The following is a 25,027-nucleotide window of genomic DNA, read 5'->3' on the forward strand; positions in this document are numbered from 1 at the left end:
TTTTTTTTTTTTTAAATATTTAAATGGGTGAAATACATACATTAAAACTTTGAAAATAAATTATCTATATTGTTTATTTTGTTATAATTAATTTCTGCCTATATTTTTTTAATATCAAATAGAGTGATTAATAATAAATGATATTAATTATTTTTATTTAAAATATTGATAATTATGAAAAAGAAAATAAGTTATGTTTCTTATTATTTTTTAACCTACTTTCTCTATCAAATTATTGTCATGACAAGTTGTTGATTTAAATTATTATTGAGAAATCAATTTTATAATAAATGTATAGTCGTCAACTTTCATACCTTATATCCAAATAAATTATTATAATTTTTTACTAAATAATTCAAATAAAATTAAAATGACAAACGTATCATTAATATTTATACACGATTAAAACGAAAAATATAATAACCTTTGAAATGTGAGTTGTCTAATATTATATAGTTTATTATTTATTTAAAAAATTAAGTTTAATACAGTACTCAAGTATTTTTAATAGGATATATATTAATATATTTGAAGTAACTATTTCTTATTATTTAGAAATAAATATATACTCATTCAAATTATATATGATTATTTATTTATTTATTCTACATTTTTATCTATGTATCAAAAAAAATTATGTATCTATTTATTCGTCTTAAATTTGAAAATAGTTTTTCACATTTATTTAACAATATATTTTTAAATGAGAGCAACAGGTTTATATTACAATTTTTTTAAAAAAATTACATAATGTCTGGAAAAATTAATTTGATGCTTAATAAATTTTTAAAATTTTAAATTTTGTAAAAAAAAAAAATAATAAAAAAAAAATTTATCTACTCCATATAAACTTATTTTTTTTTTTTTATATTCAATTTGAGCGTGAAATTTTAATTTTATGTCACAATGAATTAAAAAAATTAAAATTTAATGTATTCAAATTGTAATTTTGATAAGATGAGATATTAAATATTTAATGTTTGAAAATTTAATTTTATGTTTAATAAATTTTTAAAAAGCATTTATCATTTACATAAGAGTGGTTAGTAAGGAAAATAAAATAAAATAAAACCATCCTTATCAAAATTAGAATTTTAATATAAATGCAAACAAAAAAAATATTAAAAAAATTATTAATTGACCAAACATAACTTTATTAAATAAGGAAAAATTAGTTGACCAAGCAATTGGTCTCACATTATCTTCCAATTATACTTAGCCACGTAACAAAATAAATATTTAAGAATAAATTAGATTAAATCATATAATAATTTATTGTCTAATAATTATAAATAAAGTACATGGATTTCACAATCCTAACTAATTTATTAAAAAAAAACTAAAAATAAAATAAAATTGGTGGAAAATAGAATTGGAATGAAAGACTGGGCCTAACTATTAAGTTAAGAAAAGAAAAATGGAATAAAATAGGAATTTTTAATTTATAAAAATAAATAAATAAATAAAATATATAAACAAACAAAAATCATAATAAGAATCAGAAAAGTTTTATTCGTGCGGTTGTAATGGTGAGCGTTAAAACATTTTTCTTTTTTCTCTAATTGTTTGTTTGGTTGTTTTTTTTTGTTGTTTTTTTGTTTTGTTTTTTTTTTTTTCATTCTCGTTCTAAATTTTGGAGTTTCCGTTTGATCGGATTCTTAGTTTGTTAATTTATTTTTGGTTATAATCAATCAACCTTTAACTCTGGAATTCGTTTTTCAATAGAGATTTGGATTCCAAATCCGTCTAGCTTCTTCCAAATCTCATTGTAAATGCATTTGTGGCGGGAAGGTTTAGAGGTTTTTGCTGAGGAGCTACGAAAGGATTTTGCTATTTTAGACTTTTTTTTTACGTTAATCGACGATATCCTTGCATCTAGCAGCATTGTTTGTAATTGTTGTTGATCGAGCTTCAGCAATTTGTAAATAGGTTTAATTGTTAATGGAATCGTCGGACTCCAGCATGTTCGACGTTCAGAAATTCTGGCTCTACCAGACATTTGCGGTATGATTTTCTTACTCTTCTTTCTCTTCCTGTTGCGAAGCTACACTGGCTTGTTTGAAATCGTATAGTTGTATTGATTTAATCCATATGTGTACATTTTTTTTGTGTATCGACGTTTTGGAATGCTGCATTGTATTTTTGAAGCACAAATTTCATCCTATCGAATTGCGTTGGTTGAAAAATGGATTCGGAAGTTTAATTACGAAGGTGTTTATAATGTGTTTGCAGGAGAAATACTTTTTCCCTCAAACCTCAATTTGTTCATGACGTTTTAGGATAAAGTTGTTCTAATTAGAGAGTGAGTTTGTATGCGATTCTATTGAACAATCATCGTTCAAACGAACCGTATGCCAATTGAATGAAACAAAAATGGAATTGGCTTCCATTGATGCTTAAATTGAGCATAGGAGTCATTTCCTTTCTGTATTCGTTGAATGAGTTTAAACTGGAGATCGTAAAGGACCAAATGCTTGTTTAAGAATATGCCATACCTTGCCTGAGAATAAATTTAGTCTCGGACTTTTATGTACTTTTTAGACGGCAACTTTTGGATGAAAGTAATGCTAGAATCAATGATTGGTGGTTTTTGTTATAGACTTATATGACAATAATGACATTAAATATGTGCAAGTTCATGTGAGACTCGGCATGACGAGATTCTTCATTCAATGCTAGAAAGTCCTATAAAGTTATTTTCTGTTCCTTTACGTTAAATGAACTCGAGTTTATAAGTTTTAGACCCAACAGCTTCTTCCCCTATAGTGCTCCTGCTATCTGTTACCAGTTTCTGGCTAATAAAATTCTAGTTAATTGAAAAATATAATTGCCTTCCATTTTTTCCATACAAGTATAGGGAATGATTTGAGAATATGCCATATATTAAGATTCGTGACTATCCACACTGGTATGATATTGTCTACTTTGAGCATGAGCTCTCATGAGTTTGCTTTGGACTTTTTCCGAAATGTCTCATACCAATAGAGATGCATTTCTTATTTATAAACCCATGATCATTCCCTAAATTAGCTAATGTGTGACTCTCTCCCAACAATCCTCAACTCGAATAAAGTATAGTATAGAGCTTCTCCTGAGGCCTATTGAACCCTTGACACAATCAACTCTCCATGTGGAATGTAATGTATTGTAATTGACAGCCGAATATCCTCTGTTGTTGCTGGTTTTTGTAAAATGGTTGAAAATTAAAATATTAACCCGAGTTCACAATGTGATTATAATACAGCGTTATTACATAGTGGGAAGAGGTAGGAAGAGAACAGTGTGGAGGTTGTTTTCGATTGACAGAATGGAGCCTTCTGAGCTTAACATTTTTGAAGATCATACAACCTATACCACGGAAGAGTGCTTCGATCTTCTAAAAAGAATACATCAGGGGAACAGGTCTATGGGTGGACTCAAGTTAATATCTATTGGCTATGGAATAGTCGGTAAGCTTTCAAGCCTATGTTCTTTTTTTTCTTTTTTTTTGCTATCATCTCAATGTTTTTATTGTTCGTCCTTCTTGGTTTAACTTAGGATTCATAAAGTTTAAAGAACCATACTACATGCTGATGATAACAGAGAGAAAGAAGATAGGGTCCATGCTCGGGGCAAAAGTATATAGCGTTTCTAAGAGCATGATGGTTATAATTCCAAATCCTGTTGTGCGCTCTAAACTGGCTTATTGCAGTACCGAGAAAAGGTGCACTTCCATGTTCTTTTTTGAAAGACTTCTATCAGTCTTCGAATCTGAATGACTGGATGGAAAGTGTTCACTCATTCCTTCAATTACTAACCATTTTTACATTTTCCCCCATACTAATTTATTTTGTTCCTTTCAAAGCAGATATCAAAAGCTTCTTAACTCGGTAGATCTCACCAAAGATTTCTTTTTCAGCTACTCATATAATGTTATGCGTAGCCTTCAAGACAATTTAAATAGAAATAAAACAGATCAAAGTGTTTATAAATCAATGTTCGTGTGGAATGAATATTTAACTAGAGGCATTCGAAAGCAGCTCAAGAACAATATCTGGACAGTTGCTTTAGTGTACGGCTTCTTCAAACAGGTATGCAACACCATTTTCTTTTCAACTTTTTTTTCTAAATAAATAGAAACCAATTTTTTAAAAACACGTTTCGAATAGAAACTTTTTTGTCATTATTTTTGCTAATAAAAATTCGTTTTCTATAACTTTTGATTACATGTTTGGAACATTGCAGATTAAACTTTCCGTATCTGGCAGGGATTTTGATTTGACTCTCATTGCCCGACGTTCACGTCATTACGCCGGCACTAGGTATGCATTTTGGAATTTTATATGGATCTAAAATAAATAAATAAGTTTGAAAATGCACTAGGTAAACTATAATCATACTCCTTTAAACACACTAATATCAATTAAGATGTATTCTTTATTTATAAACTATGATCATCCTCTCAATTAGTCGAGCAGACGTGGGACTCTCCACCAACCATCCTCTAACAAAACAAAAAAAAAATGTTTTCATAAAATTTAAAATTTGTATTATGATTATTCAAAAAAAATTTGTTCAGATTTTTAAGACGAGGGGTAAATGAGAATGGAAAAGTTGCAAATGATGTTGAGACAGAACAAGTTGTTAGCGAGGATAGAGCTGAAGGACGAACAGTGCAAATAAGCTCCATCGTGCAGAATCGAGGCTCCATTCCAGTTTTCTGGTCCCAGGAAACCTCGTTATTGAAAATATTCAATCCAGTTGTTATAAGTATGCGTTGCCTAAACCTTTTTTCTTTTAGTTGATTTCACTGTATTATTTTTCTTACACACTACCGATCTCTTTACCCTCAGTACCAAAGCAAGAAGATTACAAAGCCACAAAACTCCACTTCAAGAATCTTGGCGATAGATACGGAAACCCTATAATCGTCTTAGATTTAACAAAGGTAACTCGTTTTTCTTTTTGGTTTTACAATTTATTTTTAACCCATGTAATGTTACATTTCATAAATATTTCAAAATTATTTTTGTCTAAATGTTGTCTTTTAGACTTAATCTAATCGTTGTAATGTCCATTTTTGGTCGAGAATTATTACATATTTTTATTTTAAGTATACTTTGTAATACGCAGACGCGAGAAAAGAAGCCTAGAGAAACTCTACTGCATGCAGAATATGTAAATGCTTTAGGATGCATCAATGCGGAGCGTTTAGAGGAAAATCGTCTAAAATTTCTTCAGTGGGATTTGAAGCAACACTCAAGATGGTTATCTTTATTTTCCTCACACAAATATTTATTATTTCTAAACTTAAACAACAAAAGATCATTCACTTTCTGCAGCAAAGCTATCGTGGTATTGTCAAAGCTAAAAGAATTGACGAAGTTAGCAATGGAATTGAATGACACATTCCATTGTCAAGTGACTCGAAGCTCACCATTAGAGGGCTCGACTCGACCCTATCTCGAGTAAGTTTCAAGATATCTACTCGAACTAACTTGAATGTAGTTCGACCGGTAAAAACAGAACTTGTGGTGCAGGGATGTAAATATTAGCGAGAATGCAAATAATGGTAGATGTAATGTAAAAATAAAAAGGTTTCAAAAGGGAGTTCTGAGGACGAATTGCTTCGACTGCTTGGATCGAACAAACATCGCTCAATATGCTTACGGGCTTGCGGCTCTAGGATATCAGCTTCAAACTTTTGGGTATTTAGAATCCCCAGATATTGATCTGGATGACCCTCTGGCAAGGCACTTGATGGATATTTATGAGATTATGGGCGACAAACTTGCTCTCCAATATGGTGGTTCACCTGCCCACAATAAGGTAACATAATACTTTTAAGCCTTCAATCTTCAACTTTCATTTATGAATCAATCGGTGTTGTTTTGTTACAGTTGTTTTCTGAGAGAAGAGGACAATGGAAACCAACGATTGAGTACGTTGATATCATTAAAACTTTTCAAAGATTTGTAAACAATGTGTATATGGACGAACAGAAACAGAACGGCATTGATCTGTGAGTCAGTCTGGCCTCATTCATTTGTTACAAATATAGTAGAAGAAACTGATGTGGATCTTGTTTCAATCTGGTGGCAGGTTTTTGGGGAACCCTCCCCCTCAGAAACGCATGCTCGTGCTGGATCCTGTCAAGCATAGTAAATGGAGATCTACCATGAAAAGGTCGCTTTCAGACAGCAATATTTTCGTGGAGAACGACATTCTCGCAGCCAAACAACTTCTGCGCCAAGAGTCCATGGGACATAACAAATGTCTCGTAGAATTAATGCCAGAAATCCCAAATTATTGCAGATACACAAGCCCAGAATTTCCCGAGGTGGTTTCCGCTTCTGAATCCATGGATTCTGGTAACGAAGAAATAGATCAAGAAAGGTAATATTTTTTCATAATTTCTCTGCAATATATAACTCTATTGTTCGGTTAGAAACTACGACTCTCCACGCTAGTATGATATTGTCTACTTTGAGCATAAGTTTTCATAGCCTCGTAGAAATAGACTCTTTAATTAGTTGATCTGAGACTCCTTTCTTAATAATCTTCAACAATCCTCTTCTCGAACAAAGTACACCATAGAGCCTTAATTAAGGCTCGACTCCTTCTCTAGAGCCCTCGAACAAAGTGCATCCTATGTTTGACACTTGAGTCATTTTGTACTAAACCTTCAAGGCTCACAACTAATTTGTTCGACATTTGAGAATTCTATTGACATGGCTAAGTTAAGGGTATGATTCTGATACCATGTTATGAGCCCTGACTCTTTACAATGACATGATATTGTCCACCTTGAACATAAGCTCTCATGGCTATACTTTTGGTTTTGCCAAGAGGCTTTATACCAACGAAGAAGATGTATTCTTACTTATAAACTCATGATCAATCTCTTTCCCAACAATCTTGTCCAAACCCAGTAAAATTGTTGAGCTCTGTTTGGTTAATTGTTGGCAGAACAACCTCGAGGTTTCTAATGGCGGATTGGTATTCGGATTCAGTTTATTCATGCGAAGAGGAACTATACAACAAGTAAGTTACAGAGAATCAAAAGTAAATTGCATTTTATGTAGTAGGATTTTGAATGGTTATAATTTGGACAGAATTCTGAGCTTCTCAAGTGAGAATGGAGATGATAATTGTTTTTCGATGTTTGATTTTGGGAGATGGATTACACGGGGAGGCACGTTTTACCTTTGAGCTCTCTAACCACAACACTTTAACTTTAATTTTACCTTTACCCTTACCCTTACCCTTACCTTTCCCAGAGGGTGTAGTGTACATAATACAGTTGTAAACATCGGGGGGAAAGTTGCTAACCAAGTTACTACCCAGCTAGGACAGATCCAAATCTCGTTGCTAAATGTATAATCTATATGTATGTATATTTCTTATTATTTATTTTTAACCTATGTTAATATTTAGATGATTTAATTCATCTTCAAATCTTTATAATATGTATATAGAAAAAAAGAATATATTTAGACGGGTTAGATACTCATCTCTGTCCCCATCCCGGTCCCTGCAACTCACAACTCAAACAAAAATTGAAATTTTTTTATTAGACAATTTAAAATATTAGATGGAAAAAAACCCGAGTTGAGATTAATAATTTTTAATTTTATTGTACCAATTATTTAAATAAATTTTATCAAATTGAGGGACATTGTAGTTTTTTACCCGTTATAGTCAATATTTTTCAATTTTGTTGTGTATCAAGAAATACATTTCTAATAGTTTTTTATTATTATTATTATCTATTTCCATTAAATACATTTCTAAAAATTGTATGACAACTTTTGAGGGTGAATAGAATTAAAAAAAAATTACTATTTCAATCTTTTTAGATAATTGAAAGTCAAAATAAACACAATTATAAAAATATAATTCAATTCAAAATAATAAACAAGGAAGGAAAAACTTAGAAATTATCGTAATAATTTCAAAATTAAATAAGATATAGTTAGAAAAAATTATGCGAAGCAAAACGGCAACACTGCTCTATTTATGAGTTTAAAGAGCAAACTCAATCTTTTCTATAAAATCGGTACAAATATTATAATTTTAAAAATATACTACAACTAAATTTACAATTTAAAAACTCACAACAATATTTTAAGCCGAAACAAAAATTGGAAGCTCGAGCAACACTAAATACTTTTATGATTAAAATTGATACAAAAATTGTGTGAATGAGAAGATTACGATTAAGAACGGTAGAAAAATTGTGTGAAGCAGAAAATGTGATTAAATAAGAAGAGTGACAATGCTTAATTTAAAATTTTCTTTTATTTAATTTTTTTTAATTTTAAATAATAATGATATTAATGAATGGTCATCATTTTGAATTTCTTGCCTTTTTTATATTATAATAATAAAAATTATGATAACCATGGCCATTAAATTTAAATTTCTTTTGTTTTGTTTTCTTAAATTAATAATAATTAAAAATAGTAAGTTTAAATTTATTTATTTTAAATTTTTAAATATAATTGTTTTATTTTAAAAACAACTAAACCAACGTGGATTATAGTTTGATTGGTCCATGATTAATAATTTATAATTCATTTTCATCGGATTATAATTTCAAAAGAGGTTGAAATCGCTTTGTGAGTAAATAAATAATTTTTTTTAAATATTAAAAGTGACGTAATATTAAAATTATGTCCATTAAAAAATTATTTGAAATATATATAAGTTACGTAAACACGACTCTCTACAATGGTATAAAATTGTCCACTTTGACCCTAAGCTCTCATGGTTTTACGTTGCGGTTCTTTAAAATGTCTCATACCAATGGAGTGCATCCAACACCTCCCCTCGAAAAAAATATGCCTCCCCTTAATCGATGCTCGACTCCTTTTCTTTTGGAGTCTTAGTCATTTTTACTACGCCTTCGAGGAGCCTCGACTCATTTTTATTTTGGAGTCCTTCGTTCGACATTTGAGAATTCCATTGACATGACTAAATTTAGGGTATGACTCTGATACCAGGTTAGAAATCATATATCTCAACAACCATGACTCTTTGCTTCTCTTCATTGATAAAATTCATCAGCTTGGGGAGTTAAAGAGACGAGGAATCCATGGCAACTCAGGAAGGTTGAAGACCGCCAAACGATTGTCTGTAAAGCCCACGAATGGTCCCAACCGTGTTGACTGCAAAACCCAATCGAGAAAGCCGACGTAGGGCAATTAGCCCTGGCTTTGAAACGAACTACAACCCAAATGAAGTTTGTTAGGCCTGAACTAATTTAGAAAATGATCGTGAGCTTATAATAAAAAAAAAATATTATTTCCATTGGTGTGAGAGATTTTGAGGGAGCCGGAGAGAGTCCGGTTCATCTAACTAATTATAGCGACAGCGACGTGGCCACCTTCCTTTTCACCATCAGCGAATGGGCCGCCGTAGTTCCAGGCCCATTCTCTTTTAGTGTTTGGGTGCAATTATGGGCCGAACTTTAGGCCCAATAATCGATCAAAACGGGCCATTTCTCGGTCCAATATCTGATCCGAGACCTTTCAAACTCCCAAATTGTTTCACAGAACTCGTTAAAACTTAAAACCCTGTCCCCCGTCCTGCTGCGAAAAAACTTCACGAGCTCTGCAACAATGGCGGCTAATGCAGCCACCAGCAAAGCTTCAAACAATACGGATGACATAGACACTCTCAAAGCCGACATAGCTTCATTCGCTTCTTCGCTTGGCCTCGCATCTTCAGCACCATCTTCAGGGTTCAACGATGTCGATTTTCGGAAACAAGGTCCTCTAAAGGCAATCAAACACCAAAATAAGGCAAAACGAATTCCACAGGAAGGCCCTACCAAAAGCCAGAATCCTAAATCTCTCAATCCCAAAGCCAAGGAACAACCGAAGCGTAAGCCCCCTGTTCTCGCGCTCGACGATGGCAACGATAAGCCTCGAAGTTTTGATAAATTCAAGAACCTTCCGAAGCTTCCATTAGTGAAAGCTAGTGTACTGGGTGCGTGGTACGTTGATGCTGCGGAACTGGAAGGGAAAGTTATGGGAAATGAGAAGAAGATGGCATTGGAAAACTTGGAGGAGTGGAAGAAAGTGGTGGAGAAGAAGAGACAGCTTGGGGAGAGATTAATGGCGCAATATGCACAGGATTATGAGGCTTCCAGAGGCAAGAGTGGAGATATTAGAATGTTGGTCACCACACAAAGGTCGGGTACTGCTGCTGATAAGGTTTCGGCATTTTCAGTTATGGTGGGGGACAATCCAGTTGCCAATTTGAGGTCTCTTGATGCATTGTTAGGTATGTTTTAGGGTTTTTGTTGTGAAGAACGTTTTATTTGAGATTTTGGAATTTTCACTGTTTATGCTGCGGATGTTGGTTTTTCATGTTATTGTTCTTCATTGAGCCTGATGTATGTTATAATATTTTTACTTCTTTATGGCCTAATGGCTAAATTAGGATACTGGGAACTTTGTATTCTTTCTTTCTTGCATTATGGACATACATTCTCATTATAGAGGAGCATTTTGATTGCAGGCTTTGAACGTTTGGATATTTGTAGCTTGAAATTGACGAATTGTTGCTTTCTAAGCATCTTTTTGGGCTTTAGAAGTGATTAAAATTCTATTGTTTGTGGCCACCTACTTATCATTTAATATCCTACGAGCTATCTTGGTGATCAAATGTTGTAGGGTCTCAAGAAGTTGTGTCGTAAGAATGTTTAGTGGCAAATTTAGGTACAAAATTTTAGGCTCTCTTGGATTTTTAGACTAGAAAATGAAGATGAGTTTTGATTATTTGACCTGTTGTTGCATAATGAAACATGTTATTTTAGGTTTGTTTAGCATGGTCAGTTAAATTAATAGGGAGGATTTGATGGTTACTTTGGAGACTTGCATCACATTTTGTTATGAAACGGTGTTTTTGGTTTGGTTTTTGAAGGGATGGTCACGTCAAAAGTTGGGAAGCGCCATGCATTGACGGGTTTTGAAGCGTTGATGGAACTCTTTATCTCAAGGTGGCGTCTTTAATTGTGGTATCTGTTGTGCAGTAATGGTGTGTGAGTTTCATGGATTAGCTTATCATAAACTTACCTCTTCTCTCTTATCAGTTTGTTGCCTGATCGGAAACTGAAGAATTTACTACAACGGCCGTTAAATCATCTTCCTGATACAAAGGATGGAAACTCTCTATTGCTATTTTGGTATTGGGAGGAATGTCTGAAGCAAAGGTACTTTGCACTTCAATATATTTCTGAGCGGAATGCCTCGTTCTTGTTTGTTAAAATGTCAACTGATGAAATATTTTTACTTGTTTTGCTTAATATATTTGGTTCATTGTTTATTTCCAAAATAGATTTATTTCATCATACTAAACTGTCTTGTAGTAATTACACTACTTCTTAGCTCTTTCAATTGGAGCTTCTCTTTTCTTAATCTCTTTTGTTGGGGACTTTCTAATTTCTTGTCTGATGTTAAATGTACAAGGTATGAAAGATTTGTTATTGCACTTGAGGAAGCATCAAGAGATGACCTACCAGCACTAAAAAACAAGGCATTGAAGGTTGTTTTTCTGACTCTAACTCAGTTTCACACAATCTCTTCCCACCTTTTCTCTTCATTGATTTAGTCATATTCTAAGATTCTTGAGCATTTCAGTCTCGGAAACAATAATATGTCATCGATATTCAACTTAACTTTATGAATAGGTTATGGTAAGACCTACCTAAAGTGCTTACATTTCATTATTGTTCCAGACCATTTATGTGCTGCTTAAGAGTAAATCTGAACAAGAGCGCAGGTTACTGTCAGCACTAGTTAACAAAGTGAGTTGAACAGCACTTTATTTCTTTCTTATTTCGTATCTAATATTTATATATTTGTAAAATGATCATATTGCTAATATTCACATAATATTATCTTCCAGTTGGGTGATCCTGAAAATAAGACGGCTTCTAGTGCTGATTATCATTTATCAAATCTTTTGTCTGACCATCCAAACATGAAGGTATTATGTTAGACTTGGACATTCCTGGTATCTCATCACTCCGTTTTCCATCATCCAAGAAAATGATGCTTTATTTTAGGGTGGTTCTTTTACAAGTTTTTGAACCTGACAGATCTGCAAATATATCTGATATAGAACTTTTGTACAGTCTTTTTCACGTTTTACACAAAAAATGTTTTTGTATAGGCCGTGGTTATTGACGAGGTGGACACTTTCCTTTTTCGACCTCATTTGGGATTACGAGCAAAGTATCATGCTGTATGTATCTTTTACTGTGGTTTTCTATCCTGACTTTTTATATGAGATTGTGCAGCAAATTAGTTGACCTACTGTAAATATTTTTGTTATATATATGCAGGTAAATTTCTTGAGCCAAATGCGCCTCAGCCAGAAAGGAGATGGACCGCAAGTGGCCAAACGTCTGATAGATGTTTACTTTGCATTGTTCAAGGTATTTGCAGAATTAGTTTCTACTTCTGTTGTTTAGTATCAATCTTTGCATCGATTCTAAATATTTGGATAAATTGAAAGTTAGCAAACATGAAAAATTTCCGATTACTTTTAAAAGTCCTTGTTATCAATGGAATTGTCTAATGATATGATGCTTGACTCCTTATTGGACCATCAATGGCTAATTTGGTACGCATGACAGATAAATGGAAAAATAAGGTTGATTTATTTGTTGATCCAATCATATCATCTCAAATATCTAGTTCCATTATTTGGGACTCATCGTATGGTCATTTGAATAAAATGGTTTTTATGTAATCATTGCAGGTATTGGTTGCTTCTGAAGATCAAAAGAAGCAAAAAAGTGGCGAAGACAAGAAAAAAGCTTCAAGGTCTTCAAAAGACATACAAGCAAAAAATCCTTTAGAATCTCATGTCGAAATGGATTCTAGGATTTTGTCTGCTCTTCTAACTGTTAGTATTCTGTTTATTTTCTTCAAAAAGTACACATTTTCTATAACCAAATTCAATGTTTTTTTTTTCCTGATACTATTTTTGGGAATTCTCTCTCTGTTCTTGTTTTGAACTTCCTCACTGTGGGGATGTCTTATAGGGAGTAAATAGAGCGTTTCCCTTCGTCTTGAGCAAGGAAGCCGATGACATCATTGAGGTCCAATCGCCAATGCTTTTCCAGCTAGTAAGCTCGATGACATACTTCAATTTTATTTTAAGCTTTTCGAGGTACATTATCAAAGTGCTCTTTCAGTTAACACCTGCCTTTTCAGGTTCATTCAAAAAATTTCAATGTAGCAGTTCAAGGATTTATGCTTCTTGATAAAGTATCATCCAAGAATCAGATTGTCAGTGATCGCTTCTACCGTGCCTTGTACTCGAAATTATTACTTCCAGCTGCCATGAACTCTTCTAAGGCAAGCAATTCCTTTCTTTTTGAACTTTGGTACTTGCTGATTTTTACTTCGGAAATTTTAACAGCACTCCATCATTATCATAATTTTACATACCCAATCTTTTTCTTCGAGCATCAAAATTTGAAAAAGGTCTTCTTTGATTTATTTTCAGGCAGAAATGTTTATTGGACTTCTTCTGAGAGCAATGAAGAATGATGTGAACTTGAAGCGTGTAGCTGCTTATGCGAAGCGTATCTTGCAGGCAATTTTCACTCTCTTTTTATCTTTCTTCCAATATTGTTTACATTTTTGTTCGTGGGAGTTTAGATTTGTTGTGTAATTACTATATCCCAATCTATTATGATCAGGTTGCTCTTCAACAACCACCTCAATACGCATGTGGATGCCTATTTCTCCTTTCGGAAGCTCTTAAAGCTAGGCCTTCTTTATGGTAATGCTGTTTGTTTCCAAGCGTCGATGGATCGATTATTCTAAGTTTGAGTTTAATGAGTAATAATATTCGTCCATTTCAGTTAAATCTAATACAGTCTTGTTTTACAGGAATATGGTTCTCCAGAATGAGTCAGTTGATGATGAACTTGAACATTTTGAAGATGTAGTTGAAGAAGAAAATATAAAGGAAACAAGCACCGAACTAAAAGAACATAAAGACGATGTCGAGCTTGTTCGTGGCAGTGATGCTGCTTCCTCCGAAAGTGATTCTTCTGGCGAAGAGGATGAGTCACCAGTCTCTTATTCTGAAGACGAAATGTCAGATGATGACGGGGATTTGCTCATGAGAGATGATTCTAAAGACACTGCTGAACCTGCCATAAAAAAACCTGGTGAAAACAAGCCACAGTCTCACACACCTTGTAAGGGGCTGTCACTTCCTGGAGGATACAATCCACGGCACAGGGAGCCATCTTACTGGTAAACTTGCTTTCTCAACAGCCATCATTTTGAATGCTGAATCTAATAAATTTACAGTTTTCACTTCTAATTCTTTTGTTCATTTTTGCCAAGTGTCGACTTTCGCTCATTAATTCTTAATGAACCACCAGTAATGCAGATCATGCAAGCTGGTGGGAGCTTGTAGTTTTAGCTTCTCATGTGCACCCTTCCGTCGCTACCATGGCTCAAACGCTTCTTTCCGGTGCTAATATTGTCTACAATGGGAACCCACTGAACGACTTATCACTTACAGCTTTCTTGGACAAGTTCATGGAGAAGAAACCAAAAGCAAGCACATGGCATGGTGGTTCCCAAATAGAACCAGCCAAGAAGGTGCTCATTTGGCTTCGTTTTTATACAGTTTTTTGCTTCTGATGCTTTCATGTTCTTTTATTCTTGTCGAGTGACTTCACAAAATGAATCGGATTTCGGTAGATGACTCATGTTTTGTTTCCCTCAGTTGGACATGAACAACCATTTAATTGGACCTGAAATCTTGTCATTGGCTGAAGAAGATGTGCCACCAGAAGATCTTGTGTTCCACAAGTTCTATACGTTCAAAATGAACTCCTCAAAGAAACCGAAGAAGAAAAAGAAGAAAGGAGCAGATGAGGAGGCTGCAGAAGATTTGGTTGGTGAGGCTGACTACAATGATGATGCCGCCGAAGATCTGTCCGATGTTGACATGGTTGGTGGGGATGAGAGTGATAACGAAGAGATCGAGAACTTGTTGGACTCTGCCGATCCTTCTGGTGAAGCAGATGGTGACTATGACTATGATGACTTGGATCAAATTGCTGATGAAGATGATGAAGACTTGATTGGTAATATGAGTGACGAGGAGATGGATATTCACTCTGACATTGCAGGAGGAGAAGATGTAGGTTCTAGCAGTGATGAAATGCTAAGCGGTGATGACGAAGACAACGTAGGACAGGATTCTGACGACGAACCCAAAAAGAAGAAGAAAACAAAAGCATCCCCCTTTGCAAGCCTTGAGGATTACGAGCACTTAATTAACGAGGACAATACTCATAAAAAGAACTCTACTAAAACGAAGTCAAAGTCGTCAAAGTCAAAATCAAATTCGAAAGCAAGGAAGAGGAAGAGAGGCTCTCGCCAGTAGTAGGTAATTCCTATTCTTTCTTCAGCACCCACCCCCATACAAACACAAAATGATAGAAACCAGTAAAATTCTCTATATTCGATTTTAGCTCAAATCAACACGAGCCAACATGGCCATGTTGGTTGTTTGGCTCTTGATATCAGGTTTGCCAAGATATTCTCTATCAGAATTTTATTTGTTGTCTCCTATGATTCCTAAATCTCGATCGATTTTGTCTCAATTTCTCTGAAATTTTTGTTTTTTTCTTTCAAATTCATGAAACCCATATTACTGATTGATTGATCTCCAAGATTCCAAGCTGCAATCTCTGATTGATTGATCGATCGATCGATCTCCAAGGAGATAGTTTCTTGTTTTGATATGATGCTTAGTTCAATGATTGGATCGAAATGATCTTGTTCTGATATATGAATGATTAGTTCAATGATTGGATCGAAATGATCTTGTTCTGATATATGATGATTAGTTCAATGATTGGATCGAAATGATCCCAATCTATTGTATTGGGACCGAGCTGTAAAGTTCCGTGACCAAACAAACACAGAATAAGGATAGGACAGGCTTTAGTTGCTACAAAACAAATGAACCCAATAGAAAAACTCAAAAAAGAAACAAAGGAGGGGGCGGCATTGTTTGTGCTTGATGAAACATAGGTGGCAGAACCATCACTTTGTATATTGGATAACACCTTGTCACACATTACTCTTTACATTACATCCATTCAACTTCTCTGCTTTTTATTGTCTTCTTCATTTGGACCATTCAAGGAATGCCCCTTATATGATTAGCTATGGAGGTGAGTGAGGGCTTTCCAGGGTTGGATTGTTGTGCAAGCAACGTCGATGCTGAACCGAACTAACTTTGAATAATGAATATCGTTATCATTCTTTCGGTTTCGGCCAACCTGTGGGGTTAGGAATTCAAACTCGAGATGGTAATTAAAGTTGAACCCGGTTGATCTTGCATTGTAAAATTTGGGGCGGGTTGCCGATAATTGGGAGAAAGATCCATATTTACTGAAGTTGATGTGTTACCCAATTCTTTTGAATACTGGCTCGGTTTATCCCCACTAACCAATAAATTACGTTACGACCACTGAACAAACTTGGTTGACGAACATGGTTTATGTGCAGTTAGTGTAGCGGCTTGTTGAGCATTGACAAACTCACACCATCTATTTCAAATGGGATTTGTCTCGTGGACACACGAGCAACTCAACCCGTAGGATTTCCTTTTCCTCTTCCCATTCTGACTTTTGTAGGTTTTCTGATAATAGGGAGATCCGTGAGTCAAGACAGGACAAAGGATATGGATTTGAATGATGTTTGGTTGGAGAAATGAATAAATAAAAACATTAAAAATAAAAAAATAAAACACAAAAAAAGGCAATCAATTTTTTTTTCCAACATTCTTTTTAATTATTATTATTTTGCAGGATTCCTTTTTCTTAAATATTATATAATTCCTTTTTATTTTTAATTCCCTTTCAATTTTCAACGACAACGCGGATTAATAATTTAATTAATTTTTAAATTATATTTTTTGCTAAAAAAAAAAAGAACTTTGGTTGTGATTGATGAAGTTGGTGAGTGGAAATCTTGTACGTATTTTGATTATATTGTCGTAATTGTAATCATATATATATATATAATTATAATGGAATGTTTTTTAAATTAAATATTTTAAAATAAATTACAGACAATTTTCCTTTTATTTATTTAACAAAATGCGTGGGCCATGCACGTAAAGTCATTGTTTTATATAGCGAAGCTTCCTCTTCCCTTTCCCTCACACCCTTCTCTAAACCTCTCTCTCTCTCTACAATTTTATGAGCCATGGTCAAACCTGGAACTCTCACCAAGCTAAAGTCAGCCATGAAACGATGGCCCTCGATCGCCAAGCTTGGTCGGACCTCTAGCTCAGTATCGGTTGCCACGGTGAGCGACAGTGGTGCGGAGGGTGAAAACATCTCCAGCGAGCTTCACACGGTCTACGTCGGTAAGTCCCGACGACCCTATTTCGTTAGGCTTGATGTCATAGCACACCCTTTATTTCAAGAGTTGGTTGACAAGTCGTCACTGGACGAAGGTGGCGCGGTGGTGATCTCTTGTGAGGTTGTCATGTTCGAGCATTTGTTGTGGATGTTGGAGAATTCCGCAGCGCAATTGAGCTCGACGGAGGAACTCGTCGAGTTTTACACTTGCTGACGGTGTGCGGGAATGAAATCCATAATCCAAAGTCGAATAACTTAATTAAGGTGTAAAGATGTTGGTACCTAAATTTCGTTCAGAAGTTGATCGTCGAGTTTTTTTTTTTTTTTTTTTTTTTTTCCTAATTTTGTGATAATTAATCATTGTTAATTATAAAATATAATTCAAGATTTCTGCTTACATCATTCAATTTTAATTCTTAGATTATTATGTCGTCATTTTAATCGATTTTTTATGTTATAATTAAATAAATTAATTAATTAACCAGAAATTACCTTTCTAAATTTCCATATTTACAATATAGGTCATTATTAGTTTATATTTGCAGTCAACCACATAGAATTTTTGTTTCCTTAATAATAAAGTGATTTGCTTAAACATTTGGGGTCAAAGTAGAAAATTCTTTTTCACCAAAATTCTCGGTCAATCTAAGTTAGAGATTCTCTGGTCTATTTCTTATTCCTTTATAGCGTTCAGCCGATACGTGCTTCTTTCTCAAACCAGAACAACTCTAAACATTAGGGAAGACCACCTGAGCGAACCGACTGAAGGGACATGACTTATTCGAACCGAAGGATAGCGGCTTCAAACTCAGCCTATCACGAGTAGCCTCGCTGCTTGATCGATGGGGGAGGATCATCTCAAAGTATGGGGCAAAGGATCAAGCGCTTTGACTTTGTCTCCTAGAATCCACCACTGGTTGGGTTTGAGAGCCATGTGATGGGTGACTATCCAACACGGTTTGGAGAGCACTGGCCTATTAAAACAATTTTCATGGATAATTTTCCATTATTATTTATCTTTTAATGAGTTCTCGAACTTTTAATTTTGTGTTCAATAAGTGATTAAATAATCTTCGCTCATCGTTTTTGAAGTAGGTTTAGTCGTGTTGGCCTACCATAAAAGTTGGTTCGGTTTACCAGGTTGACAAACGTGGGTTCATGTACACAACCAAACACAAACACAATGATTTCAATGGCTATGCAAAAAAAATTAAGACTTCCAAATTCTTAATTAGTTCATTTTAATTATGTAACGGTTCGGGCCCACTGCTAGTACATATTGTCCTCTTCTCAACTTCACCTCAAGGTTTTAAAACGTAACTACTAGAGAAAGGTTTCCATACCCTTAGCACTCGTTCCTTTCTCCAATTGATGTAGAACCACCGCCAAATCCACCCCCCTTCAAGGCCCAACGTCCTTACTAGCACACCGCCTTATGTCTACCCCCTTCGGGAAAGAGCCTTTTCACTGGTACATCGTCTGACGCCTTGCTCTGATACAATTTATAACGGCCTTAGCCCACCGCTAGCAGATATTGTTCTCTTTAGACTTTTCTTTTCGGGTTTTCTCCCAAGGCCTTAACTTAGCTACCGAGTGCATATAGCTTACTCGTTAGGCGTTGACAGTTATTATGGTTTAATAAATTGTTTAGAAGCTGAAGGATGCATTATCCTCGATGAGCTCGATTACCCTTGTGAAAAATTAGATGGGTGGAAGGAACGAGGAAACTCTAGGACAAGATGGGTCCAAGAAAAAAATGATAGTGATCGACTCTACAAGGTCGTGAAAGAAGGTAGGATTAGGTCGAGACCCAATTCTTCATTTTGGCCTATTTAAGGACTAAATGCAATAAGGCCAAAACATCATTCTAATGGGCTTGATGGGTCATAGTTTTAACGTTACGAGTAAATTTGGACCAAGAAAACAAATCGAAACAGGTTCAATACGAGACAATTTTTGGGTCAACATAGAAATATCAAGTCTACCGCTAGCATATGTATATATGTATGTATATGTATATGTATGTGTGAAAAATGCCGGACACAATATGATGGCCATTATGAATAATTTTTCAATTCTCATATTTTTTTTTACCATTAAACTATAACAAATTTATTTTCTTATTAAAAATAAAGTGGTCTAATGTTATCTACGTCTGAAAAAAAATTCCTTTAAATCATTTCATAAATGACGTCTTGAACTTAAATTGTAATGACCTGTTTTTAAACGAATCACGGATTGCCACGTAGACTCGAGAATAAAAAAGTAGTTTCTAAATATTTAAATTTAGAGTATAAACCTTCTAGAAAATAATTATTCTTAAATTACTAAATAAATAAATTTTGGGGACTCATATAACATTAATAAAAAAATTAAAAAAAAAGTTAAATAAAAATGGATATTTTAAAATTGGGAGAATAAGTTTAAGAAAAAAAAAAGGAAAATTAAATTTAAGGAATTAAAAAAAAGTGGTGAGGAGACGATAAAGTAACTGACGGTGACTTTACTGAGAAAACTGAGGATTGATGTAAAAGAATAACAGAAAAGTAGAGGCACGTGAGTTTCCGGACATTAGCACGTGAATATGGTTGGAATTCACGTGGGCTTATGAAATCAGGCCATTAAATGGACCACTTTTGGTTCTGACCATAAGTTCTTTTGTTGGTGGGCCTTTTTTTTTTTTTTTTCTTTTTAATTTTTTCTCTTAAACAAATTTAATTATTTTCCAAACCTTTCATTCAATTAAAAATCCCACTCATTAAAATGGAAAATTTAAAATAATAATTATTTATATATAAAAATTAAAATTAAAATTAAAAATAATCTCCTTTTTCTCCTATATCTATAATTTTTTTTCCCGACAATTCCAAAAATTCGGATTCCATTTATCCTTTTCAGATATTTATTTTGTCCTGCTTTTGTTCTATCACCACAAACTCCGTTTTTTTTTAAAATAAAAATTAATTAATTAATTAAAAATCATTATTTCTTCTTTTTTAATACGCGTGTTAAATGATTTATTTTTGTCTAAATTCAATTTTCTTATTTTCAAATTAAATCGACATGAGCATTATTCAATGAACCTCCCAAAATTTGTGTTTTTTTTAAAAAATTAATTATTTTTGTTTAAAAAAAATGACTAAACCACGAGAATTGTGAAAAAAAAAAATAGAGTTAATTTTTTAAAATAAATAATATTTAATTTATAAAATTTAGAAATAGACACGTGGACGGATTCCCAAAAAGGTGCTTGGACGTGGCCCCTGGCTTCCTGGTTGGGAATTTCAACATTTAATTACAAAGTAAATACTAATTATTTATTAATTTATGGTTCATTTTTTAACCCATAAAGTTATATGGTTCCGTATCTTATCCGGTAAATAAGCAAGTGGGACCCACAACTGATTCTCAAGCCATAATAAATAAATAAATAATTAATTAATTAATAGAAGCTTCTGGTCTCTAGAGATCATAAGAAAATATCTCTCTCAAATTCAATCTCAGCCGTTCATCTCCAAGACACATTTTTCCATCGCCTTTATAATTAATTTCCCGAAAATATAATTTTTTTTTAAATTAAAAAACTATATAAGGGCCGTGGTTCTAGAGTGTTCTTGCATCGCCAAACCTTCTCCCAATCTCCACATTCGACATGTCGTTCTCGTTTATCAACATCGATGATCGTTCCGATTCGTCGTTTTACAAGCTAGAGTTTCTGTAAATCCTTGCTTATTTGCCTCAGTGTTTGAAGCAAAGCGAATGGCTGATAAGAACGAGAAAAACGACGATCTATACGGCGTTTTGGGGTTGAAGAAAGAATGCACCAAAGCGGAGCTTAAGAATGCGTATAAGAAACTGGCTATGGTAATTAAATTACGACTCTGTAATTTTTTATTTATCTTTTATTACTGTTTCTGTGAATTTTTTGTTCGATTTTGTGGTAGAAATGGCATCCGGATCGGTGTTCGGCTGCCGGAAATTCTAAGTTAGTCGAAGAAGCCAAGAACAAATTCCAAACGATTCAGCAAGCCTATTCTGGTAATTTCACTAAATGATTATTTGAAATCTTCTAAACGTTTGATTTTCCGTTTCACTGTGCTCCGGTGGGGTGTAGTTTTATCGGACGCGAATAAACGGATGTTGTACGACGTCGGAGTTTATGACGGCGATGATGACGAGGATGATATGGTATGCTTCTCCACATCTTAACTACGGTGCTCCCTCGGTTATATTTGAATTAAATTAAAATACTATTTGAATTTTGGTCAGGGAATTGGTGGGGTCTCCTCCAAATGTTAAGACTCTGTTTGGTTCACTTGGTTTGCAGGGTATGGGTGACTTCTTGACCGAAATGGTTTCCATGATGGACCAAACTAACCCCAATGTTGTAAGCCGGCCTGACCATCCTATGTTATGATCCTTCACTAAATTAGTCCATCGTTAATTTTCTGAACTGAAACTTATACCTATTTTTATTATTGTTATTACGACAGAAAAATGGGGAAGAAAGCTTCGAGAATTTGCAGGAATTGTTTCAAGAAATGTTAAACGATGACGTGGAGGGATTCCGGCCAAGCTCACATGCAAATTATGTGTCGTCTTCGTCGTCGTCATCCTCGTACTCCGAATGTTCGAGTTCGAGTGATAACCGAAATTTGTCTGGCATGAACAGCACCAACTCTTTTGAGGCTCACGTGCAAGGCTTCTCAATGGGGGTTAGATTATGATACTTTCAATATTTGGCTAAGAATTTAAATATTTTATTTATATAAAAAAAAATGATTGTGACAAAAAATAAATGAATACGATTTAGAGAGGAGGAGGCGACGGGAGGAAGAGCAGGAATTGGCGGAGGAAACGGTAGGACAATAAGGACAAAAGTGGAAAACAGAGATTTGTGGTGGGACGACTTGTCGGATATTCAACAGACGACAATGGGAGTGGGATTGGGATTGTCGTCCAGAATTCTCTGCCAATCTAATGGAAGCTGCCATTGTTACAACGTGGGCGGAGGAAATATATGAAGATAATTTACTAATAATATTTATTATTTAGTTTTTTAACTTTTTTATTTTTATTATTTTTTTATTTTCCCCAGTTAAATCTAAGTTACTTTTTGCTGGAGGGTAAATTCATACATGATCATGTTACCTATTTCTCACTTCTTAAGAGTAAAAACTATTTGTATTCAGCATACTTTGTACCGATTCATTCATGTACCTCTCCTTTTTTCGGGTGTCACATGCCCACAAGCCTCTGTATGGTTATGTTACCTACTTCTTGCTTCATAAAAGTGAAGATATCTTCGCTCTTAAAGGATATCTAGTACTAAATTATAATTTACCATATATATCATATTTGATATTTTATTTGTAATAATTTATTTGGTTATAAACAGAGAACTTTCACACTACATTTAGATGTGGGAGATTAAGCAAACATTCTCACTCACAGATCAACACGAACCCTTTCAGCGGTTTATCCTCCTCCTTAAAATCACTCTTATTCGAATGTGGTATCGGTTCATTTATATACCCCTCTCATACTCAAGTATCACAGTATTTGTAGTACTCGATAAGCTTAGAGAGAACAATATCTTTCTTTCCCTTGACAATTAGCGATAAGCAAATAAATAAAAAATTATTTTGAATTATGAACCTCAACATCTGCTCATGGTGTTTCACGATCGGTAAAATTTTGAATGAATTAGGTTAGTAATTCGAAAAACATGAATAGAGTTCACAACTCAACTCAACCCACGGTTATGTTTGGTTATCAATATTTTTTTTATATATAATTAATTTTTTTAAAAAACCTATTTTATTCCAAATACAGGTACACTAATAACTAAAACTTCATAAAATTCAAATATCAATTTTTTTTTATTTTTTTAATTATTTATAAATAGTTCAACACACTCAAATACGACATTTTGTCCATAATTAGAATTGGACAAATTCAAGGATAAACACAATTAAATAGTTAGATTAAATTTAGGAAGCACTTAATTATTAACTATAATATATATTTAGTAAGAAAAAAAAGCAAAAAATTCAAAAAGAAATTAGAAATTAAGATCTCCCTTTTGAATAAAGCACACCTATAAAAGCCCGACCCTGATCGACCTTCGTTCTTCTTCCAACCTTCCCTCCTTTTTTTTCCCCCAAATCTTCTTGTGGTGGACAGGATAGAACCCTAGAAAATCCTTCCTCCTTCGTTACGTTTTCGATTCTGGTTTTCTTCCTCTTCCGCATCTCATTCAGTAGCTGTTTCCATTTCTGCATTTTCCAGTTGTTTTCAGTTTGGATCCACAAAATTCTCAGAGAACATTCGATTTCGTATATTTGTTTGGTTTCGTGTTTTGATCTCTTGCTGCAGAGAAAATCATGAATACTTTTCTTCACAAGCTATGGGATGAAACGCTTGCAGGCCCTACGCCAGATACCGGCCTTGGAAAGCTTCGCAAGTATGATTCGCTTTCGGCCGCGGAATCGCCTCCGGTTAAGATTTCCAAAGATATTCCTGTAACTCGGAGCATCACCATTCTCAGGAGTAACTCGGATTTCAGGAGTAACTCGGATTATCGTAGTAGAAGGATGATTGATTTGCTCGCTGGAGAATCCTCTCCGCAGACTCCTCCTACTCGTGAGCTTTTCAGTTTTCGGATCGATTAGATCCATCGTTTAATTGGATATATTTGTATTCAGAGATTTTTATATATTGCACACGGAAACTACATGCGTAATATGTGTAATTTATTCGGACATTGGACCTGTTTGTAGTATGTGTAATTTTGTTTCTCCTCTTCCGTGCAGCTGGGACGCCAGAAGGTAATCCGAAGAGACTTGCATGGAGAAAATCGTCGGCTGTATCATTGGAACAAGACGGTTAGAAGTAATGAGTTACTTTTAGTTTTTTCATTCACCGATCTCTCGTTCACAGACAAACAATTTGCATATCTACTATTCACGGATTTGCATGCATCATTTCTTCATCTTGATCGAAGTAAGACTTAATAGGACAAGGTTTCAATCGATGCATTCCTCTTTGAACACATGCTTTTTGAATCATACAGTATGAAATATATTAGTTCATAATCTAATGAGAGGAAATTGTAATGTGAAAATCCTTGAGTTACTAAGTGAACGATCCTTCTGGTTCTCTGTAAGGAATACAAATAATAAAATCTGTTTCATTGAGATTCTGTAGTTTTCAAAAGGAATTGTAGAGTCAAGGTTGTTGATAGAGGCATCAAAAGTGCTCTATTTATTTGTGAATTCTAATGGAGACGACATATAAGATTAATGTTTAGCCTTTGCATATGATGCAGGATCTCGATTAACACAGTCTTATGACATCGATTATTGAAGGGGAAGCATCCAAATAATTTTATATAACTTATAAATGTATGTATCTGAGTGTATTTATTTATTTATATCTTTGTATATAATGGCAACTGATCCAGCTACAGATATTCAATCCACCCCTTGGCGTTAAATATTCTGCCCAGAAAGGGAGCACGGATTTCTTGGTTCTGTTTGTTCTTAATAATTTATAACAATACATTTGTGAATTATGTGTGTATAACATATAATATCATTGCATTTGGATTAAAACTCT

The 25,027-nt window shown here is 34.0% G+C and overlaps 5 protein-coding genes across 10 annotated transcripts; all 5 read left to right on the forward strand.

Moving 5' to 3' along the window:
* The first annotated feature begins 1,664 nt into the window (after nt 1–1,664).
* On the forward strand, nt 1,665–7,348 carry LOC111494310 (phosphoinositide phosphatase SAC2-like). Of its 3 annotated transcripts, XM_023144223.1 has the most exons (14): nt 1,665–2,004; nt 3,245–3,449; nt 3,538–3,703; nt 3,848–4,070; nt 4,225–4,301; nt 4,559–4,749; nt 4,833–4,927; nt 5,113–5,246; nt 5,322–5,447; nt 5,520–5,808; nt 5,880–6,001; nt 6,082–6,375; nt 6,949–7,023; nt 7,095–7,348. In XM_023144223.1, the coding sequence occupies exons 1-14, from the start codon at nt 1,942–1,944 to the stop codon at nt 7,189–7,191; spliced, it is 2,157 nt and encodes a 718-aa protein (XP_022999991.1). In that variant the 5' UTR covers nt 1,665–1,941; the 3' UTR covers nt 7,192–7,348. The 3 variants fall into 3 exon arrangements, with proteins under 3 accessions (XP_022999991.1, XP_022999989.1, XP_022999990.1); XM_023144221.1 differs by having other exon boundaries at nt 5,113–5,447; XM_023144222.1 differs by having other exon boundaries at nt 3,583–3,703; nt 5,113–5,447.
* Nucleotides 7,349–9,555: 2,207 nt separating this feature from the next.
* Nucleotides 9,556–15,696, forward strand: LOC111494309 (CCAAT/enhancer-binding protein zeta). Its single transcript, XM_023144220.1, has 16 exons — nt 9,556–10,269; nt 10,912–10,987; nt 11,081–11,200; nt 11,457–11,532; nt 11,726–11,794; nt 11,896–11,976; nt 12,163–12,234; nt 12,335–12,427; nt 12,754–12,900; nt 13,040–13,123; nt 13,212–13,355; nt 13,507–13,596; nt 13,703–13,785; nt 13,896–14,267; nt 14,399–14,621; nt 14,749–15,696. Exons 1-16 carry the CDS (start codon nt 9,603–9,605, stop codon nt 15,412–15,414), a joined length of 3,063 nt encoding a protein of 1,020 aa, XP_022999988.1. The 5' UTR covers nt 9,556–9,602; the 3' UTR covers nt 15,415–15,696.
* A 1,490-nt stretch (nt 15,697–17,186) lies between these two features.
* LOC111494314 lies at nt 17,187–18,375 on the forward strand. 3 transcript variants are annotated; one of them, XM_023144230.1, is made up of 2 exons: nt 17,187–17,412; nt 18,095–18,375. In XM_023144230.1, exons 1-2 carry the CDS (start codon nt 17,250–17,252, stop codon nt 18,181–18,183), a joined length of 252 nt encoding a protein of 83 aa, XP_022999998.1. In that variant the 5' UTR covers nt 17,187–17,249; the 3' UTR covers nt 18,184–18,375. The 3 variants fall into 3 exon arrangements, with proteins under 3 accessions (XP_022999998.1, XP_022999997.1, XP_022999996.1); XM_023144229.1 differs by lacking the exon at nt 18,095–18,375 and adding an exon at nt 17,503–17,713; XM_023144228.1 differs by lacking the exon at nt 18,095–18,375 and having other exon boundaries at nt 17,187–17,713.
* A 2,634-nt stretch (nt 18,376–21,009) lies between these two features.
* Nucleotides 21,010–22,598, forward strand: LOC111494312 (dnaJ homolog subfamily B member 6-like). Of its 2 annotated transcripts, none has more exons than XM_023144224.1 (6): nt 21,010–21,271; nt 21,352–21,445; nt 21,522–21,595; nt 21,735–21,794; nt 21,901–22,122; nt 22,221–22,598. In XM_023144224.1, exons 1-6 carry the CDS (start codon nt 21,167–21,169, stop codon nt 22,269–22,271), a joined length of 606 nt encoding a protein of 201 aa, XP_022999992.1. In that variant the 5' UTR covers nt 21,010–21,166; the 3' UTR covers nt 22,272–22,598. The 2 variants fall into 2 exon arrangements, with proteins under 2 accessions (XP_022999992.1, XP_022999993.1); XM_023144225.1 differs by having other exon boundaries at nt 21,735–21,791.
* A 959-nt stretch (nt 22,599–23,557) lies between these two features.
* Nucleotides 23,558–25,017, forward strand: LOC111494315 (dormancy-associated protein homolog 4-like). The gene is made up of 3 exons (XM_023144231.1): nt 23,558–24,052; nt 24,223–24,301; nt 24,738–25,017. Exons 1-2 carry the CDS (start codon nt 23,794–23,796, stop codon nt 24,297–24,299), a joined length of 336 nt encoding a protein of 111 aa, XP_022999999.1. The 5' UTR covers nt 23,558–23,793; the 3' UTR covers nt 24,300–24,301; nt 24,738–25,017.
* Nucleotides 25,018–25,027: the final 10 nt, after the last annotated feature.

The sequence above is a fragment of the Cucurbita maxima genome, unplaced genomic scaffold (genome assembly GCF_002738345.1).
Source record: "Cucurbita maxima cultivar Rimu unplaced genomic scaffold, Cmax_1.0 Cma_Scf00020, whole genome shotgun sequence".
Classification (NCBI taxonomy): Eukaryota; Viridiplantae; Streptophyta; class Magnoliopsida; order Cucurbitales; family Cucurbitaceae; genus Cucurbita; species Cucurbita maxima.